Below are 22996 nucleotides of genomic sequence, written 5' to 3'. Positions count from 1 at the left end.
AGTGGCTAACACCGCTCAATTTGACAGTTGGTAAAGTGGTGTGCGACAACGGTGCTAATTTGCTGAGCGCGCTGAAAAAGGGCAAAATTACACATGTGCCATGCATTGCACACGTCCTGAACTTGGTCCGGCAGCGTTTCGTTGTCAAATACCCTGGGGACCAGGACATCTTGCAGCAGGCCAGGAAAATCTCGGCCCATTTCAGAAGATCATACACAGCCATGGCTCGCCTTGCTGACATACAGCGGCGACACAACCTGCCGGTCAGACGTCTTTATTGTGACTGCCCAACGCGATGGAACTCAACCTTGTATATGCTTGATAGGCTGCTCCAGCAGAAATGTGCAGTTAATGACTACCTGTACGAACTCTGCGGCAGGACAGGTTCTGGGGAGCTTGGATTTTTTCACTGCGTCAGTGGCTGCTCATGCGCGACACATGCAGACTTCTGCGGCCATTTGATGAGATCCCAAACTGGTCAGTCGCGGCCAGGGCACCATCAGTGACATTGTACCTTACGCCTTCTTTCTGGAGCATGCATTGCATTGTGTTATTGATCAAGCCATCCAGGAGCAGGAAGAGGAGGACGTCGCAATGCTGGATGAATTCCCAGGGGGGGGCTACTCCATATGAGACAAGTCAACAACAGGAGTCTGAAGAGGAGTTAAAGGAGGATGGTGCCAGGGCGGATGAAGAGGAGCAAGAAGAGCATGCTTTAAACCTTTCTGGGATCCCTGGTGTTGTCCATGGATCGGGGAGGAGAACGAGGAGGACATTATCCTGGATGATGATCGGGAGCCACTCCACTACACCGCTTCCAGTTTAGTGCAAATGGGGGCCTTCATGCTCCAGTGTTTTAGGAGAGACCCCCGTATAAAAAGCATAAAGGGCAAGGACCTGTACTGGGTGGCAACGTACTTAGACCCCTGGTACAAACAAAAAATGGAGGAAGTTTTAACACCATCACAGAGGGCTGTCAGAATGCAGCACTTCCAGGCCTTGCTTCGGAAAATGCTGCATTCTGCTTTTGCGTGTGCTGGCAGAGGAATTTTCACTCGCAGAGAAACAGTTGCGGGTAGCAATCCAACAGTGACTGCAAGAAGAGGGCGGTTTGAAGATGTGTTGGTCACTTCTGATATGAGATCATTCTTTCAGCGGACTCATCCACAGCTGTCCTCCAGATCCAGCATCAGGGAACGCCTAGACCAACAGGTGTCCGACTACATCGAGTTAACAGCCGATGTGGACGCTCTGAGAAGTGATGAACCCCTGGACTACATGGTGGGCAGGCTTGACCTCTGGCCAGAGCTTGCAGAATTTGCAATGGAACTCTGTTGGCTTGCCCCTCGTCCAATGTCCTGTCCCTTCAGCGCAGCAGGGGGGATCGTGACCGATAAGCGCACTCGCCTAGCTCACAACAGTGTTGACTACCTCACATTTCTAAAAATGAATGAGGCATGCATCTCGGAGGAATTCAACACATAGGACCAGTAGACCATGTTTGATTCAAATTCCTCATGACAGCCCACAAATATCCGCCACCACCCATAACAATTCATGGTCTCTGTCTTAGGTAAATACAGCGGCATAAATGGCTTTTTATGTCCGTTGAATGCCTAATTTTTGGGGCCTGTAACTTATTTATCCTGTGAATGCCTAATGTACCTCCAGCCACAGAATACCAAGCTCTTTGCTGTCAGGTGAACGCCTGTGGGCTAATTTTTGGGGCCTGTACTGGCCGACACTTACTTCTGTATCCTGTGTATGCCTAATGTACCTCCATCCACAGAATACAAAGTTCTTTGCTGTCAGGTGAATGCCTGTTGGCTAATTTTTGGGGCCTATACTGACCGACACTTACTTCTGTATCCTGTGTATGCCTAATGTACCTCCAGCCACAGAATACAAAGTTCTTTGCTGTCAGGTGAATGCCTGTTGGCTAATTTTTGGGGCCTATACTGACCGACACTTACTTCTGTATCCTGTGTATGCCTAATGTACCTCCAGCCACAGAATACAAAGTTCTTTGCTGTCAGGTGAACGCCTTTTGGCTAATTTTTGGGGCCTGTACTGGCTGACACTTACTTCTGTATCCTGTGAATGCCTAATGTACCTCCACCAACAGAATACAAAGTTCTTTGCTGTCAGGTGAACGCCTGTGGGCTAATTTTTGGGGCCTGTAATGGCCGACACTTCTGTATCCTGTGAATGCCTAATGTACCTCCAGCCACAGAATACAAAGTTCTTTGCTGTCAGGTGAACGCCTGTTGGCTAATTTATGTGGCCTGTACTGGCCGACACTTACTTCTTTGTCCTGTGAATGCCTAATTTTTCAGACTGGAATTAAAAATCAATGGGTCTGTAAATGTTCCGCTAAATTGTGGAACGGATGCGGACCATTTTACAAACGTCTGAATGGACCCTATATGTATTTGACATGTATTTACCGGCTGCTGTCAGTTCTGGCTGATTTAGAAAAAAAATAAATAAAATTTTTGTCTAAAAAAAAAAAAAATAATTATGGCAACTTTTCCAATAGCAATACTTCTGGTATGCCAGTGTCCATGTTGTGGGACTATGTGTGTACAGCTAGTAAGTATTTTGTGGCTGCAAATATGACCTGGAGGTTTTTAATGTTTACCCACCATTAAAGTGAATGGGGTCCGCCACAAACTTACGGTTCGCGAACATTTGAGAAAGTTTGCGGATTTTGTTTGCAAACCGCCCCATCCTTCGTCCATCATTATTATTAAATAATAAAGTAATTACTTAATGACACAGGATTCATCCTCGATGATCAACTTTTTAAAAACTGCTGCATTTAAACCCTAACTCCAAGCAATAAAAAAAAAATGTTTTCCCATGCAGTGGGTTTCTGCCCAGAACGCATGGGTTAACTGCTTGTTTTGTCAAGGAGAGAGGAGAAAGGAGATTTAATTGCCTAATCCTCTGATCCTCCTAGTCTGGCACTTCCACGCCCCAGCAGTCTTTAAATGTGGACTGTTACTAATGTCATCAAGCCCAGAGAAGGCTCCATAGACCAGGATCAGCCCACCGCTGAACCACTGGGGAGCGCTGCTTTCCAGTGGATCGAAGGATCGGGTGAGTATAAGCTTTATCTTCACCCCTAGAGAAAATGAGCAGTTGACCCATGCAGTGCAGACACAGCCCCAATGCATGGGAAAACATTTTTTATTTTTGCCTGGAGTTGGGCTTTAAACTTCTATGCAGGCTACCTGGACAATGACAACTAAAACTGACCTCTTTAAATTGTTTATGAAAATGTTGCCAGAAACTACTGTATGTATTTTGCAGCTCCTCGTTACTAGGGATAAATAGGTCTCTTGTACAAATGGAAAATAAGAGATAGTAACCGCGCTAATGGAAACAAAATGTATGTATAGCTGCAACTTCAAGTGTGACCACACCCCAAAAAACAGTTCTAAAACAAGTCACGCTATTAATGAGTAATGGAGATGTAAACTCCATAAAAGTCCATCAATAAGTAAAAACTCAGTTTCCGGACCAGGCTCCTTATGGATGTATGCTTACCAGACAAGGTACTGGGTGCAAGGATGGCCAAAAAGTTAGAGGGGCTTTTAAACTAGGGAATGGGGGGGAGGGTACAGATGTAGAATTAGACAGTGGAAAGCAAGTTTCAGAGGGCAGAAATGGGGGCATTAGCGGTAGGGTGTTCGGAGCTCCTATACCCAGGGTGGGTATGGGGAAAAATCAAGAGAGCAGCCTAAAAACATCAAATGAGGATAAATGTAACCGATCAAAATTAAGAGGTTTGTATACCAATGCCAGAAGCCTGGCCAACAAGATGGGAGAGCTGGAGCTGCTGATGTTTGAGGAGGACTTAGATTCTGTGGGGATAACTGAGACTTGGTTTGACAGCTCTCATGATTGGATGGCGACCATTCAGGGGTATTCCCTTTATCGCAGAGATAGAGAAGGTAAAAAAGGGGGAGGGGTATGTCTGTATATTAAGAACAGTATACAGGTAAATATGAGGGATGATATTAATAATGGAGCTATGGACGAGGCAGAATCCCTATGGGTAGAGCTTCAAAGGGAATGCACGGTGGGGAAGGTAATATTGGGCGTTTGCTATAGGCCCCCCAACCAGAGGGAGGAGGGTGAGGCGGACCTCCTTTTACAGATAGGATTGGCAGCAAGGATGGGAAATGTCATTATAATGGGGGACTTTAATTATCCAGATATAGACTGGGCAGAAGGAACCGCGCACTCAGCCAAGGCTAGGCAGTTCCTAAATGTTTTGCAGGACAATTTTATGGGTCAGATGGTGAATGCACCGACAAGAAACAATGCAGTACTTGACCTACTGAGTACCAACGATACAGACCTGATCACGGATATAGAAATACTTAGGAAACAGTGACCATAGGTCAATAAGTTTCAGTATTAATTACAGTAATAGGAAACATAGGGGTAATATAAGAACACTGAATTTCAAAAGAGCCAATTTCCCTAAACTACGCTTGCTGCTAGAAAATATCAATTGGGATAGAACCCTGGGAACAAAGAACACGGAGGAAAAATGGGAGCGCTTCAAGAGCATACTAAACAGGGGGATTGGCCAGTGCATTCCAAAGGAAAATAAATTTAAAAGAGCAAAAATAAACCCTGGATGGCTAAACTCCAACATAAAAATGTATATTAGTGCTAAAGAAAAGGCCTTCAAAAAATACAAGACTGAGGGGTCATTGGCAGCATTTAAGCATTACAAAGAATGTAATAAGAAATGTAAAGATGAAATCAGGGCGGCTAAAATAGAACACGAGAGACATATAGCGGAGGAGAGTAAAAAGAACCCCAAGAAGTTCTTTAAGTATATAAACAGTAAGAAAGCGAGGCCAGAACACATTGGCCCCATAAAAGATGATAAAGGAAATATGGGCACTGAGGACAAAGAAAAGGCGGAAGTGTTAAATAATTTCTTTTCTTCAGTCTTCACAAAGGAATCGGGGGGCTACACGAACCCCGCTTGTAAGGCTGAACTAAATAATACACCTCAGGAAGTGCCGCCATGGCTAACAGAGGATAGACTAGAGAAACTTAACATAAATAAATCCCCGGGACCGGATGGCTTGCACCCGAGGGTTCTTAATGAGCTCAGCCAGGTGATTGCCAGACCATTATTCTTGATCTTTAAGGATAGTTTACAGACGGGTATGGTGCCAGCTGATTGGAAAAAAGCCAACGTGGTACCAATATTTAAGAAGGGGCCGAGATATATCCCGGGTAACTATAGGCCGGTCAGCCTAACATCTGTAGTCTGCAAAATTTTGGAGGGGATGTTAAGGGACCACATACAAGACTTTAGTAATGAAAACGGTATTATAAGTAGTAATCAGCATGGATTTATGAAAAATCGTTCCTGCCAAACCAATCTATTAACCTTCTACGATGAAGTGAGCAGCCACCTAGATAAAGGGAAGCCTGTGGATGTGGTATATCTGGACTTTGCAAAGGCCTTTGACACCGTTCCCCACAAACGATTACTGTTCAAACTAAGGAAGGTAGGTATGGATCATAAGGTGAGTACCTGGATAGAGAACTGGCTCCAGGGGAGAGTACAGAGGGTGGTGATTAATGGGGAGTACTCGGATTGGGCGGGTGTGGAAAGTGGGGTCCCCCAGGGTTCTGTCCTGGGACCAATCCTGTTTAATTTGTTCATAAATGATCTAGAGGAGGGGATATCTAGTACAATCTCAGTATTTGCAGATGATACTAAACTAGGCATGCCAATATCTTCTATGCAGGATGTGGAAACCTTGCAAGCAGACCTGAACAAAATAACGGGGTGGGCAACTACATGGCAGATGAGGTTTAATGTTGATAAATGTAAAGTTACATAGTTACATAGTCTGGAGAAAGTCCAGAGAAGGGCAACAAAAATAATTAGGGGAATGGAGGACATCAGCTATGAAGAAAGACTACAAGCACTGAACCTTTTCTCTCTGGAGAAAAGACGATTGAGGGGGGATATGATATCAATGTACAAATACTGTACTGGTGACCCGAGCATAAGGAACAAACTATTCAGAGAAAGGAGATACAATAAGACACGTGGCCACTCACTAAAACTAGAGGAAAGGCGGTTTAACCTTAAAGTGCGTAAGGGGTTCTTCACTGTAAGAGCGGTAAGGATGTGGAATTCTCTTCCACAAGCAGTCGTATTAGCAGGGAGCATTGATAGTTTCAAAAAACTATTAGATGGGCACCTTAGAGACCACAACATACAGGGGTATACAATGTACGGTTAAAAGCAAACACACACACACACATCATAGGTTGAACTGGATGGACTGATGTCTTTTTTCAACCTCACTAACTATGTAACTATGTAAAAAGTGCAGGTTCTCTATAGTGAATCTTGTCCCCTTGATGGAAGATCAGAACCGGTATGCTCGTGGTGATTCAGTGGTCGTTGAATCATAAAATTAAATGAAAAACGCAATAGCGTAAAACCCAACACAAACGATTTAAGGTGACTAAAACACCCTAGTGATCATTCAGTGATTGGCGCAGAAAAATTGTGTGTATAACCTCCACCAGTGTGAATGTTCACAAATCAATAGTTATGAGAATAAAGAAAAAATCCCATGCAATAGGACAACTGATATATATACCCCTTACCAATGTGAAATATGGGCAATCGCATATAACAATGAAGTGTAGCCTTCACCAGCTGAAATCGCCTCTTACCATGCGAAAATAAGATAAATGCCAAAGTGAATGGAAATAATCATGTAAGTTTGCGTGCTGAACCTCCACCAGCTGAAATCGCCTCTTACCATGTAAAATAAATGAACAAGCCAAAGTGTACCAAAACCATCAAGTGTACCACTTAGGAACCAGTGCCAGCCTTCACCAGTAGAAGTCACCTCTTACCACATTTAGATGTTAATCACGCCTGTAGATAAATCAGACTTCCTGGATAGAGACACTTGACCTGCAGTATGTTCTAGCCCGGAAGACTCCAGAAAAAAACAGGGTATACACCACCATAAAGAGAGAAAGGCTCCCATAGCGTAAAACCACTTTAAATGTATTCAGAATATGCAAATAACACTTACAATAAGCCAGGAAGTAAAGAGCCTTGATAATAGCTGCCGGCCGGACGACTCCACTCGTCCGCACTCCCTAGTCGCAATCAGATGACGTCAGTACGCCGTGTCCTTACGACGTTTCGTCACAGATGACGTTTTCAAAGGTGCGGACAGTGTACTGACGCCATCTATTTAAGCAAGAAGGTTGGGCTGGGTACCCGGAAGTCGGTGAGGACCGCTCCGCCATCTTAGAAGAGGGAACCAGAGCTATAAGTAATCACACACCAAGATCGGGGCTTAATTTACCAGCTCGGTATGTGCAGGCCAGATGAGACAGAAACTATAGAAAACTGCCACGCTGACCCCATAATGACTTTGCACATAAATATAAGAACAGAAAAACAAATTGCAAATACAATAACAAAAATAATCGGCACATACATGGATCAGCAATAGCACCATCTAGTGGATAAAAGGCGCAAAGGACTAACATATAATCCAATGTACACAATACTAGCAAGACAACATCAATACTAGCAAGACAGCATCAACTAAAGGCCATTATTACATGGGATAAATTAATTTGAAATATCAAACTTCCCGCCTTAAATATGAACCTTTAAATGGCAATTAGACATTTCCAAATAACTGTAATAGTTAGGGAATAGAGACCAGACATAATAATGGTATGGAACCCGTTAATTATTATTCGCAGTATACCAATCTGCCATAGTTGATGTTGTCTTAACCACTTCCCGCCCGCCCTATTACAAATTGACGGCGGGAATGTGGTTGTGTTATCCTGACCGGACGTCATATGACGGCGGCAGGATAACATAGCTCTGGGCGCCCCCCGGGGGCGCGCAGAGCGGCGATCGGTGATGCGAGGTGTCAGTCTGACACCCTGCATCTCCGATCTCGGTAAAGAGCCTCTGACGGAGGCTCTTTACCATGTGATCAGCCGTGTCCAATCACGGCTGGTCACGTAGTAAATAGGAACAGCCGTTGATCGGCTATCCTTAGTTCGTGCCTGACAGGCACGAGTAAAGGAGCACCGATCGGCGGCTCCCCTGACAGGGGGGGGGGGGTCGGCACTGGTAATCAGATCATTGATTACCAGTGCAGACCCTCGGGGGGGGGTGCCACTAGATCCACCAGGGATGCCCACTATGACCCCAGGGATGCCCACTATGACCCCAGGGATGCCCACTATGACCCCAGGGATGCCCACTATGGCCACCAGGGATGGCAATCAGGGCTCAGGGAGCCCCCCATTGCCCTCCCCATCAATGATGCCCACCAGTGTCCTCCCTATCAGTGCTGCCCACAAGTGCCCATCATTGCCATCCTTTAGTGTCACCCACCAGTGCCCATTATTGCCCACCAGTGCCGCCTATCAGTGCCCATTAGTGCCCATCAGTGCCGCCCGTCAGTGCCGCCCGTCAGTGCCCATCAGTGCCCACCAGTGCTGCCTATCAGTGCCCATTAGTGCCCGTCAGTGCCACCTATCAGTGCCCGTCAGTGCCACCTATCAGTGTCCATCAATGCCGCCTATCAGTGCCCAGCAGTGTCGCCTATCAGTGCCCACCAATGCTGCATATCTGTGCTACCTATCAGTGTCACATATCAGTGCCTATCAGTGCCGCATATCAGTGCCGCCTATCAGTGCCACCCCATCAGTGCCACCCCATCAGTGCCTCCTAATCAGTGCCTCCTCATCAGTGGCTGTCAGTGCAGTCTCATCAGTGCAGGAAAAAACTTATTTATTTACAAAATTGTATAACATAAACAAAAAAACTTTTTTTTTTTTTCAAACTTTTCGGTCTTTTTTTATTTGTTTAGCAAAAAGTAAAAATCGCACAGGTGATCAAATACCACCAAAAGAAAGCTCTATTTGTGGGGGGAAAATGACATAAATTTGGTGTAGGTACAGTGTTGCATCACCGCGCAATTGTCATTCAAAATGCAATAGCGCTAAAAGGGGAAAATTGGCCTGGGCAGGAAGGGAGGGAAGTGCCCTGTATTAAAGTGGTTAATATAAAAACAATTAAAATTCAATATTAAAAAAGAAGAGAAATAAAATAAATAAAAAATTGTATATTCACACTAGATTAAGCATTGTCTATAAAGGCATTTACTTCCACATCAACATTAAGTCCAAAGGGCACATAGGTCTCTTGTACAGCGTATGAGGTTCTTAAAGTGGTTTTAAACAAAACAAAAATTCAATATATTGCAGCTTACCAATCATTAGATATGGTAGCTGCATTCATTTTTTTAGCCTGTTTTTCCCTTTCTTTTACCTTAGGATCCTGCCAGCAACCCACTTCCTGTCCTAGGGTGTCTGCAATCTGGATTAAGTAGTAAAGCAGACCCCTTTCGACAGAAACATTGTCAGTATCCTCATTGATACATTTAGGAAAACTAGGTATTATTCTTATTTCAGCACAGGTCAAACTCCTGGAAGTGCAGGAGGAGAACTAATGCAATTGTTACATGAATTGTGATGCCTGACCAAAAATGACTCTATTTTACTAGAGGGCAAGGCAAATGAAGGCATTTTCAGGGAGAATGTTGTAATCAATGTGAGAGATAATAAATACCTGTAAGTGTTAAGCTTACACATACACATAAACATATTTAATTAAATTATAATATTATGTCCACATTAACATTATGTTTTTTTCCCTCTAATACTTGATAGTGTTTTAGACTTCTTGGCGTAAATGGTGCTGGGAAGAGCACACTCTTTAAAATGCTGATTGAGGAAAAAATTCCTCCATGTGGAAAAGTAATGATAAGATCTTCCAAAGTGTTAAGCTTACACATACACATTAGCATAAAAAATATTTTTAATTTGATGTCCACTTTAACATGTATGTCTTTTTTTTCCTCTAATACTTTACAGTGCTTTGGACTTCTTGGAGTAAATGGTGCTGGAAAGAGCACACTGTTTAAAATGCTGATTGGGGAAATAGCTCCAACATGTGGAAAAGTAATGATAAGATCTTCCAAAGGGTAAGTGGTCAATATGAAAATCTACAGATAATTACCTAACTGTAAATAAATACTGTATGAAAATAAAAACCATGAGGCTTAGTATAGGATGATTTTAACAGCAGTCAAGAAGAACAATCTAATAATAAATAAGTTAGGAAACTTGCTATTGCTCCACCTTCCACTGCTAAACCTCTGCTGGAGTTGATTCTGGATCCCATCTACAGTAGAGCAGCAAGTACCTCACTATATAAGATGCTACATATAATGTCTTTCAATACACTAATTTGCATTTGTAAGAAGAATCTGAGAATATTTCTCCCTTTTACTGATGAAGAGTGGAGATGCGGCTCCTAAAAGCATTTTGGGAGCTGCATCTAACCTCTTCATCAGTGAAAATCTTCTAAAAATCTTCTAAAATAATTGAAAGCCTCAAGTATGTTTTAAATATGTTGTTTTAATGAGAATATTTTGATGCCAATAATATGTTTTTATCAAAATATTTGGTTGTATATTTACTAGAAGCACCTGAAAAGTTACAGTGTTTTTTTGTTTTTCTTTTTTAGTGTTTGTAATGTATAGGAACTAGTTATATGCATACAGTAAGTGCTTCCAGACAGCACTGAAAAGGACAATGTGCTGCTGAAGACAATTGACAAGCAGTATTGTGGAGAATATTTTATTTTACATTCATACAAATAAGAGTAAAAGTCATAACTGGCACTTGGGTTAACTACGGTATTAAAAAACATCCACTTTAATTTGCAGCTGTGAAAAACCATCATGTATGAGCAAAGGGCAATTTTACACATATTGATGTCATGTTTTACCTAAATTGTCATGACTATAGCAGCATTTGCAATAAAACCAAGGGCTTTTATACAATCTCAATCCGGTGAGTGGGGAACCAAGAGGGCCCCTTCACCTCACAAGCACCTTTATTCACTTGGCACTTTGGCACCTTTTGGATCATCAATAAGGACTTTATTTCACCATTTATGCACTTTAAACTTTTCACTTGGAAATTATATTTATTAATCTGTTTAGCTTAATCATGCACTTTATTTAATTATTACAGAAATTAATGCACTTTAGTGTGATTGATATATTATATTATTATATATTGGATTTATACGATATAGATTGGTTTATTCTAATTATTTTTATCACTAATTTGTTGCTAGCGCTGCATAAATTTGTTTTTATTCATATAATAGACATAGGCAGGAAAAGGTTTCAATTTTCTCTCCAATGGCAACTGTGATTAGTTATCAGCTGTGCATAGTAACCAATCACATTTTAACTTCAGCTTGTTCAATTAAACTTTGACAATAAAACATAGAAGTTGATTGGTTACTATGCACAGTTTCCCCAGATTCTGTGTGGGTCCGTTTTACTAAATCCCCCCTATGTGTTTATTTTACAGGCTCGTTCAGACATTTAATAGTCTGAGACCACTGTTCTCCTGTATTGAGCTGTCCAGTATCATAGTAAACCATTCAGGGTTGCAAATTACCATTATGACAGTTGACATTGTAGAAAACATCTTTTTATTTTTTTCATGGGAGGAAGACAGTGGGACAGTGAAGAAAATAGGAGGAAAACGAAAGTAAAGACAAAAGTGCAAAACCCCATAGTGTAATATATTAAACAGAAAGCATTTATTAAATAGATAAACTTGCCCTCACAAAAATGGCATGTGCTAGGAATAACAGTCTGGGTCACCTGGAGGCCTGGGAGTGATGAAGTGTGAAGCAGGACCCCTGCCTTGGCCATCGGCAAGGATATAAGAGAACACTTTTAATGGAATAAATCCACTGTCACTGAGGGAACACTGTCATTGATTCACAACCCCAGAAGTGGAGGCCACCTGAAAAGCCAATGTTCATTATGTGCAGTAGGATACAGAGACACGTTTCCAAACTTCAAGTTTCTTCCTCACCCTCTTAAAAAAATTAGAGGGCAGACTGGAGATTTAATCCTAGATAACAAAGGAAAACAGAGGTAACAGTGGAAAAAAAGCAAGATTAGAAAAAACAAAGAGTGGGACACTGTGTATAAGTGTGGCTCAGAACAGCTAAATGGGCAAATAAGCAGTTCACTTTGCAGGGGAAGTTGCACTTTGCAAGCAAATTTTCCCCAGAGCTTCATGAATGAGGTGAAATATTACATGGCAAAGAATACTCAATCAAACCCAAAATAAAACCAGCATTTTGCTTGCACATTATTGGATAATGGCAGTAAGCAGAGCTTCACCAGATTCACTAAGCTCAAGGACAAACTCTCTTGCAAAGTGAAATTAACCTTGCAAAGGAAACTGAACAGCCTTTTTGCCTTTAGTAAATCAACCCCATTGTACGATAGCTGCAATTGGGCAACAGTGTGTTGCTCGCTGAATCTTCAAGTGTTGTAGAAGTTTTACTAAATAGCATTCTGTAAAACATCAGACTATACAAATCAAATAGTGTAAGTAGTCAATAATCAGTATATGCTGCGTAGTGGGTATTCATAAAAATACCACCTTTTACAGCAAGTTTACTTTACATAAATACAACAATGATGGGTCATTCTACATATATTTAGAAGTTTACACAACTTAAATCTTTTCAATAATAATGTTATAAGAAGTTTCAAATACAATTTTTGCAGATTAGTAAAAATTGAGTGCTAATAAATGTGCTTTTTGTGTAACATACCTGTATGATGTATATTTAAAAAAATAATAATTGATCTGCACACATTGCACTTGGAAAGCAAATACATCTAAATAAACACTCTTTTAAATCATTCTTAAACTAAAATGAACATTGCCCAGAAATGTATTTTTATCTATAGTGTATTCAAAATGAAAATAACTTTACAATTAATGTAATAAATGATGCTGTAATGTATGTACAAAATAATTATCCTGAGCTCTTAAAGTAAATAATGCATCTAATGGGAATCCTAGAATTAGAACATTTGACAGATGGAAATGCTAATTTACCGTATTTGTTTGAAAGTCAAATTAACATTTTCCCAAAGGAACCTTGTATTTTCTTTTATATCTACAATTTAACTTATGATTTAGAGCCCCTTTGCAGAAGATAGGCTATTATTTACTTTATGTTTGTTTATTTGAAAGACATACTAAATTGTTCATGTTATTTAAGGCTCATTGCTTACCAACTTTTATTATATTTTTTACTTTTTGCAATGTGTTTGAAACAAAGAGAATGAAGCACATTTAACCCCTTAATAACAAAATTGAAACACATTCCAATGCCTGAATGCAGTTTTACAATGTTGGCATGTCTTAGTACAACTGTACATACCACAGGGATATATTTATATGAAAAAAAACAATTGCACATCCATTCATGCAGCAAATCTGCATGTGAACTTGCTCTGTGTGAACCATGCAACAACAAAGGTTTCTTAGGCTATTTTCTCTTCTGTAAAAATGTTTTTCTTTTTTGTTATGGGCAGTAGTAAAATATCACATTATGGCCACTAGATTAAACTGAAGAGTGTAGAAAATAAACATGTCTTTGTAACAAGAGCTACAATGTAACAATTCTAAAGAATGCTAGAGGGAATTTGCAAATAAATGCAACCATTAGATAATACATATTTGTTAATTTAATCTAGGGCCCTCCAGAGATGGAAAGGAGGCATCTAAAACAAATGATCATTGTGACTGCCTATCAAAGTGATCACATGAATGAGAGGTGGTCCTCCAGACTCCCAATCATTAGTACAAGACCAGGAGCTGTCAATAACAGCTTGGTCTCCGTGCTGGGAGTGCACAACCAAATGCACTTTCAGCATAAACACAGGTATGCATCTATGCGGACCTACAGGAAAAGGACTACCTCTATATGGCTGTATTTGTGCATACATTGGGTGGGAAAGGATAAGGCAAGTTTGTTTATAACAATTTTTAAGTTGTATATTAGTGATAATCTCTACGGTGTCTAGTTATGAGGAATTAATTGGGAAAACTGCTCAGTGAATCTTTCACTGATATTCAGCAAAGTGGGATTTGAAGGCATTACCCTGGCATTCTACAATCATATTCACTCTATATACAATATAATGAATGTGCATTTGGCAAATGCAGCATTCTGTAAACTGCAATTTAATGCCACTTGTACAGCTGATCTAAAGAAATTGCTTTTAGTCTACTGTCCACCTGAGCTCTCCATGATGCTATAATTGTGTTTATACAGTTTCAGGTCTGAGAATGCTATATGTCATCCATCCTGACCCTAAAGTCGACTATATGTGTATCAAAATGTGGCCAATTTAACAAAGACTGGCTGAATTTTGATCAATATATGAGCAGGCTTGTTGTACAGAAGTCATTCTATCAGATTCTGTACAACCATCCTGTTGGGTTTTTCCCAACTGATCAGTGTCGCTGTCTAAAGTCGACAGTGCTGATCAGTGTATTCTGATGGCGGGAAAGTCTCCTCACTTTTAGAATATAATAACTCATACAATAACTGACTGACTGATGGACTTGTCCATCCATATCTATTTAATGGGATCTTTTTTTTTTTTCATTTAACCCTCTGGTTGAAAGAAAAAAATGACTAATGTATGGGCTGCCTAATCAATTTGGCACACCAAGTATTAATTCAAGTATCCCAAATGCATGTAAGCAGAAAGTTTGCAGCCCCCCCACCTATTGTAATACAGCTCACGTGCCTTTCAGCATTGGGTGGGTTGCTTTGAAAGTGCCTGTGAGCTATGGGCAATGATATCACAATAAACTTCTATTACAGAGCTGTCCACTACTCGAAAATTAGTTTGAACACTGAAACACTGAAAATTGGGGGAAATTTGATGCTTTGTCATTAATAATCATTGGGCTGGATTAGACTCACCATGGACATCACTGAAGTCTGCAAAATAAATATTAGTAAAATTTGATTTGTGAAAATAATTTTTAAAGTGTGTTTCATGACATTTTACACTCATATCCACATGTACAAGTGACTGGTTACAGTGGTGATCGAAAGTTTGAGCACCCCAGGTAAAAATTTGTATTAATGTGCATAAAGAAGCCAAGGAAAGATGGAAAAATCTCCAATAGGCATTCAATTACAGATCCATTTTTCCTTCTACTTGTGAGATGTTCCCTGTGCCACTGGCTGCCATACAACCCCAAAGCATGATTGATCCACCCCATGCTTAACAGTTGGACAGAGGTTCTTTTCATTAAATTCTGTGCCCCTTCTTCTCCAAACGTACCTTTGCTCATTCCGGCCAAAAAGTTTGATTTTAACCTCATCGGTCCACAGAACTTGTTTCCAAAATGCATCAGGCTTGTCTATATGTTCATTTGCAAAGTTCAAACACTTATTTTTGTGGTGAGGACGTAGAAGATGTTTTCTTCTCATGACTCTTCCATGAAGACCATATTTGTACAAGTATCTCTTTATAGTGGAATAGTGTACCACAACTCCAGTGTCTGCCAGATCTTTCTGGAGGGATCGTGCAGTCAAACGTGGGTTTTGAATTGTTTTTCTCACAATCCTGCGAGCTGTTCTGTGTGATATTTTTCTTGGTCTTCCAGATCTTGCTTTAACTTTCACTGTTCCTGATGACTGCCATTTCTTAATTACATTCCGAACAGAGGATATTGACATCTGAAAATGCTTTGCTATCTTCTTATAGCCTTCTCCAGCTTTGTGAGCATCAACTATTTTCAGTTTCAGTTTTCTAGACAACTGCTTAGAAGATCCCATGGTGCTGATTGTTGGGGCAAGGGCAGATGAGTCTGGGCATTTAAAACCTTTGAGATTGACATCACCTGGTCTTCCCTGACGATGATTGAGAACAATCCATGACACTGGCAGGTCTCAGCCTTGCAAAGGGGGCAGTGCATGCTATAAATTCTGCAGGGTGCCCAAGCTTTTGCAGACGCCATTTTTTTGTTTTCTGTAATTTTGAAAGTGTCAATGATGGAAATAAAATCTAACTTTTGTTGACATATTATAAGAATGTCTAATCTGTAATTTGATGCCTTTTGGAGATTTTTCCATCTTTCCTTGGCTTCTTTATGCACATTAATACAAATTTGTACCTGGGGTGCCCAAACTTTTGATCACCACTGTAGATGTTACAACAGTACCTGAGGGAGGAGGCTACCAACTATTTTTCCCTCATGAGGGCATTAGCATCAGCGACATTAACCATGAAAGTGCTGAAGCTGCATTGAAAACGCAGCACTCTCCATAGACAAATATTAGAATTAGGTAGAAATGCAATATTGCAAAAACACTCAACCAGGATAATTTTAGTTAAAAAAAATAACAGATTGTAGTGTGCGGTGAAGGTAACATCCATCCTTTTCTTAACCACTTCAGCCCCGGAAGGTTTTCTCTCTTAATGACCAGGCCATTTTTTGTGATTCGTCATGACATCACTTGGCTGTTTTGAATGCTTTTAAGTGCAGAGGAGGGGTTTGGGGTCTTTTAGACCCCCAGATCCCCCCACAACAGTACCTGTCATGTAAAAATAAAAAATAAAAACATTTTTAAATGTACAAAAATATCGGCCAATACCGATATTCAATGGCCAAAATATTGGTATCGGCAATGAAAATCTGATATTGGTCGATCACTAGTAGACACTCTATAAAATGTATAAAAGTAGCCAACTCACATGAGAACAAGTTGTTCTGGCACTTTAACACCACTGGTAATAGGTCATTGCATGAAGTAGCGGCGGCACTTGTCACCACCACCCCTCTATCTGAACCAGTGATGGCAGCCCTGCTTCATGCAGTGATCTATCCGCAGCAGTGTTCAGATGTACCTGTATAACCTCAGAGAAAAGATATACCTGTGCTCAAATCCCAATAGCTTGTTCATGTATTTGAACTATCAGGTGCTAAAGGGGTGTGACCACATATTATCACTACAAATTCTGGATGGACCCTCTGCGCACTGCTATACCCTTTCCAGCAAACTATGCAATGAAAACCAGGGATATTTAGTTCACATATATGGCAATACATGTTTAAGCTGACAAACTGCGTCAAAGTAATCCCTCTTCTGGCCAGTCCTACATTGGCTTGCCACTGCAAATGCTATGATGGACACCATGCCAACATGGGGCATTAGGACCCAAGGTGGGGGATAGCAACTAGGTTCAGATCCGGTCACTGACCTGCGTTACAACAGAGAAAAGATTTACCTAAGCTCAAATCACAATAGCTTGTTCATATATTTGAACTATCAGGTGCTAAAGGGGTACCTGTATAACTTGTTCTCATGTGAGTTGCCTTATTTTTGAGTATTACATTTTATACAGTGTCAACACTTAGAGGCGCATCTCCCTGCACAAAACCTGCCCTTAGTGGATGAACAATCTTTTTTATGTACCTAGCTTATGGATGGACTTTATATTGATTATTAGGACAACACTATTGGACATTTAGTGATTTATCCATTTTCCCGAACTGTTCATTCTTGTTGCGCCTTTTTTCCAGTTACTATTCCTTTGTCAAAAAAAGGTGTGTGCTTTTGTTCTGTTATGGATTTTCTTTTGTTTTTGAAATTGTTAAAATTGTTTTACCTGAACTCCCTTTGGCTGAATTTTTGCTTTTCTCTCTCATTTTGATGTTCAGATTTGGTGACCCTAGCAAAAACAACTAAGGGGTTGATTTACTAAAACTGGCGAGTGCAAAATATGATGCAGCTGTCCATGGTAGCCAATCAGCATCTAACGTCAGCTTGTTTAATTAAGCTTTGACAAGAAAACTAGAAGTTCATTGGTTTTTGTGCAGAGCTGCTCCAGTTTTAGTAAATCAACCCTTATGCCTCTCTTTTGCCAACTCCACCTTGATGGAAATATCCCGTGACCTAACTGTGACTTTAAAATGGAATTCTTAGCCTATTTAATTACCATTTTCTACAGAACAGCCATTCCTGATCACACTACTTTCCAATCCCATCTCCAAGGATTGTGATGAAGATCAGGTTTCCAAAGCCTTCACCGTTATGGGAGCCAATCGCCATCTGGTTGGCAGCTCTAAGTACCCTCTCCAATTCCTCACTTATTTTTTCAACTACAACTTCTTAGAATAAATTAGGTCACATTACTTATGTAAACAAAATCACTAATCCTCTATGCTGTATACTTGCACATGCAGGAATCCCACTCCAATTGCATTTATAGGCCTTGTTACACTATGCAATTTTGAAAAATGTTTGTTTTTACTTAAATTTCTACATGAGTAACCTTTACTTGTATCTTTTACTGTACACATTACAGTGATGCTGCTATATAAAAAATACATAATATTAATTTAAAAAATTTATATTTTACATACCATTTTAGCATGATCATAAACTGTAGTTTAAAAAAAGTGTAACAAATGGTTAAACATATAAAATAAATTCATACATTTTTAAAACATATATCTTTTTAAGCCTTGTTACAAAATAGACATAATTAATATTTTTTATGTAAAAAAGAATGGAAGATGCTGTAAAGGTTAGGTATGAGAACTTATAATTTATTTTAAATTTAGACATTATTTGCGGAATTTATAAAATTGTTATCCAGTCAGGCGTTTTAATCATATATGATTTAAATACTCTAATCTCAAGTAATGCAAGAACTAAAAGTAATATTAAGATCAACAAATATTTAAGATTAACAAATACTTTAAAATACATGAAAATATTTCCTATTGTACTTTTGCTAAATTCACGGGAAGAAACATGTTATTTAACCAATTCAATACAGGGCACTTTCCCCCCCTTTCCTGCCCAGGCCAATTTTCAGCTTTTAGCGCTGTTGCATTTTGAATGACAATTGCGCGGTCATGCAAAACCAAATTTATGCAATTTTTTTCCCACAAATACAGCTTTCTTTTGGTGGTATTTGATCACCGCAAGGTTTTTTCTTTTTTGCTACACAAATAAAAAAAAAAAGACCGAAAAGTTTGAAAAAAAAAAAAGTTTTTTTGTTTATGTTATAACATTTTGTAAATAGATATGTTTTTTCCTGCACTGATAAGCACTGATGAGGCCGCACTGACAGACACTAATGAGGAGTTAACTGATGGGGTGGTCCTAATATGCAGCACTGATGGGGACTGATAGGCAGCACTGATATGCAGCACTGATGGGCACTGATAGGTAGATCTGATATGCAGCATTGGTGGGCATTGATAGGCGGCACTTAGGGCACTGGTGGGCGGCACTGATAGATTGCAATCATGGGCACTGGTGGGCGGCACTGATAGATTGCAATCATGGGCACTGGTGGGCGGCACTGATAGATGGCAATCATGGGCAGCTCTGATGGGGAGGGCACTGAAAGGGTCTTTTCAATGTTTTTTCATTTGTCCAAAATGTTAGAGAAAAAAATCGATGTTCTTTTGGAACATTAGATCTTTCCAGGAACACATAAAAGAAAATGTTAGCCCTTTTGGCCTTAGAGCCCAAGTTTTTCCGATACTTGAGGACCCAACTCCTTCTTTTAAAACCAAATGGGAACAAGCCCTACAACAATGCTCTGTGGCTCTTATGAACCTCCTCATTGAGGAATATTCCTTAAGAACCACGGAGCTGGATAAATATATAGCTACTACATGTGAAAAATTAAAAAGGTATAAAAGTCATACTACGTTTCCCCATCGGGAAGCTAAATTAAAACAACAACTAGACACCTTCAATAAAAATACCCTTGTTAAGAAACAAAAAATTCTTAACAAGGATAAAAACATCTATTTACAAGGCAAGGCTTTCCATTGGACAAACAACCAACATTACATTCGACCACTTAATAGGGACTCTAACGCCCCAGCACCTCAACAAATAACTAAACCACCACCCTTTGTGAAGAACCACAAAACACCTATGGAACGCACCAAGCGCCCTCATGCATTTGGCTCGGACCCGGCATCTAAAAAGTCTAACACCCAACCCCAACACAAAGAGGGTTTATCCCTTTTTCCTACACCATCAATACCTCCATTATCTAACATCCCTCCTTCACAACAAATACCACCCTCCACTAATGTGTCCAATTTACCCACACATCACTCCTCTATTACTCATTTAGACGACCAAACTTTTTTAGATGTGGTCCACCAACGAGCTTCACAACTCACACTTGCACTCCCATCACCCCTCCCTCTCACTTAACCCTCCCCATTGCCACTCCCCATTCCCCCACTAATTTAGCACAAGATAATGTGGACTTCTCTATTATTAATTTATCCAGTTACAAATTATCCGAATCTGAATTATCCATATTACAAAAAGGTCTTAATTTTTGTCCCACGAATAACATAAACAAATTTGATTTTGTTAAGGATCTTCATTTATTTGCCCGTAAATTAAATCTTAAATACATCTATCACAAAGATAAACAAAAACCACATGAACAGGATCCCATTTTAGACACGTTAATTACTCTCCTCGAAGAAAACGAGGATCTTATAGATCGTGTGGACCTTCCCTCCTTACTCGCTGGTATCTCACCTGAATCCAGAGAACAAAAGACAGTAGGCACTGATTTACACAAAAAATCTGATGCCTACCCCCCCATTCAGAATTCCAATATCAACGCCTTTTTAAAAATAGTGTCAAAGGAAGTTGAAAAACGAAATACACGTCCGCTATCCCAACCTAATATCTCTCAAGCACAAAGAGAGGCAATTAACATCTTGGCAACCAATAAATCTATTACCATCAAGCAGGCTGACAAAAGGGGGGAACATTGTGATAATGGACAATACCCAATACATCAAAATGTGTACAAATATCTTAAATAATACCAACTGGTATAGGCGTATCACACCAGAGATAGTTACCAAGTATAACTTGGAATTTTATCAGTTGGTGGATACTGCCTATCTTAACAACGTTTTTTCTAAAGACACTTGGAATTTTGTCCGCACCAAATTTCCTGTCACCCCCACATTTTATGGCCTCCCAAAGGTACATAAAAGTACCACGGATCCTCCCGGAAGACCGATCATTTCTGGATGCGGATCTATTACAGACAACGCAAGTAAGCTAGTTGATGCATATCTTCAACCCCTTGTCCATAAGTTACCTTCCTTTACAAAGGACACCATTCACTTCATCAACAAAATTAAGGACCTCTGGATACCCCCCACCGCGATTTTAGTTACCATTGATGTAGAGGCTCTTTACAGCTCAATCCCCCACTCCAGGGGTATTGCAGCTGTAAGGCATACTATATCTGGTCAGGACCCACTCGATGCCTATGGAGAGTTCATGTTAGACTTATTGTCACATATCCTCACACATAATGTGTTTACATTTAATGGTTCCCACTACCTCCAGGTACAGGGGGTAGCGATGGGCACCTGTTGTGCTCCGTCGTATGCCAACCTGTACCTGGGGGAGTGGGAACATTTTCTTTCAGATGACGACGCGATGTCGATGTACACTGGTCACATTCTCTTTTGGACCAGGTACATCGACGACATATTCCTCATCTGGGACGGCCCTTTGGAATCCCTCCAAGCCTTTTTAGTTCAATTGAACAAAAATGACTTTAACCTTTCATTTACAATGAATATGGACCCTGATCGGATTACTTTTCTGGATGTTGAGATTACACGTAGTGAAAACGAAACCCTACAGAGTAATCTCTACCGAAAACCCACCGCGGGAAACACAATTTTGCATGGATCAAGTTTTCACCCTACCCCCCTACTTAGTCAGTACTTGAGGTTAAGACGAAATTGTTCAGACCTCAAACTATTCCAAGCGGCTGCTGACGCCCTCCAAAAACGCCTATTACGTAGGGGTTATTCTAAGAAATCGCTTAAACAGGCTTACCAACGAGCCCTTAAGAGTGATAGAGATACACTATTGGCTCCAAAAACATCAGTGGGTCCTAGAAAGGAAGACACAATAAGGATTATAACTCCTTATAACCAACAGCATCAAAAAATTAGACGCATTGTCTCTAAACATTGGCACCTATTGGCCTCGGATCCTGTATTGGGCCAATATGTGTCAGACACACCTAACTTCACCTACAAAAGGGCCCCAGCATTGAGAGACAAAATAGTTCGTAGCGAGTTCCGCGACACTGATATGTCCACCTGTTGCAAATATAGAGGGACATACATGTGCGGCAATTGCAAATATTGTGGCTACATGTTTACACAAAGATCTCCCATATTGCCCAATGGAGATGTCTATCAACCTAGGCATTTTGCCAATTGCCGCACGATAGGCGTGGTTTATCTCCTGCTTTGTTCTTGCCAGTGTTTTTACATTGGCAAGACCAAGCAGGAGTTTTGGCAACGCGCATACCGCCATCTTTTAAGTATGAGGAAAGCAGACCCCGAGCTACCCCTGGGTAGACATGTGGCTACTGTACATGCCGGAAAAATGCCTAAGGTTAAGTTTCTGATCCTTGACCGAGTTCACCCCGCCCCTAGAGGAGGGGACTGGAATAAGTCCCTCCTCCAACTCGAACTAAGGTGGATCTTTTTGCTTAAGGCCACCGAGCCCCCAGGACTTAATGGATCCCTATCGTTTAAGCCCTTTCTTGAGGGCTTCAATTCTGGAGGAATGGAGATTTAATCCTCTCCGCCTTAACCAGATGGCCATCTACTTCTAGTTATATCTATGGCTCCCATACAACATTCTCAATGTCCATATATTTATATATTCTATTGTTTTGGCCTCAAGTATATTGTACCACACTGTGCTAACATGCAATTCTTTTTAATACCAAAATTATATGTGTTGGAAATATTATGTATAATTATATATGCATGTTTTGATGTATATTGCATTGTTATTGTTATACATTGTATGTATTTTTTCTGTTCCCTGTATGTTGACCTTGTCATTTTTGTATTCCAGTGTCTGCAATCGTTACATCTGTGGGTCGTGTCCTTGCTGATATCTATATGCAACAAT

The 22996-nt window shown here is 40.4% G+C and overlaps 1 protein-coding gene across 1 annotated transcript in view; it reads left to right on the top strand.

Moving 5' to 3' along the window:
• LOC309556013 (ATP-binding cassette sub-family A member 13-like) overlaps positions 1-22996 on the top strand; it is a gene marked incomplete at its 5' end in the record, with an annotated part of 219981 nt that overhangs the window by 18458 nt on the left and 178527 nt on the right. The window contains one exon of the mRNA XM_082258276.1: positions 9988-10097. Within this exon, the coding sequence (XP_082114402.1) occupies positions 9988-10097 (110 nt within the window). The remainder of the gene's footprint in view (positions 1-9987; positions 10098-22996) is intronic.

Source organism: Pelophylax lessonae, assembly GCF_965119305.1.
Source record: "Pelophylax lessonae genome assembly, chromosome: 5".
Classification (NCBI taxonomy): domain Eukaryota; kingdom Metazoa; phylum Chordata; class Amphibia; order Anura; family Ranidae; genus Pelophylax; species Pelophylax lessonae.
This window is presented reverse-complemented; position numbering and strand designations above follow the sequence as displayed.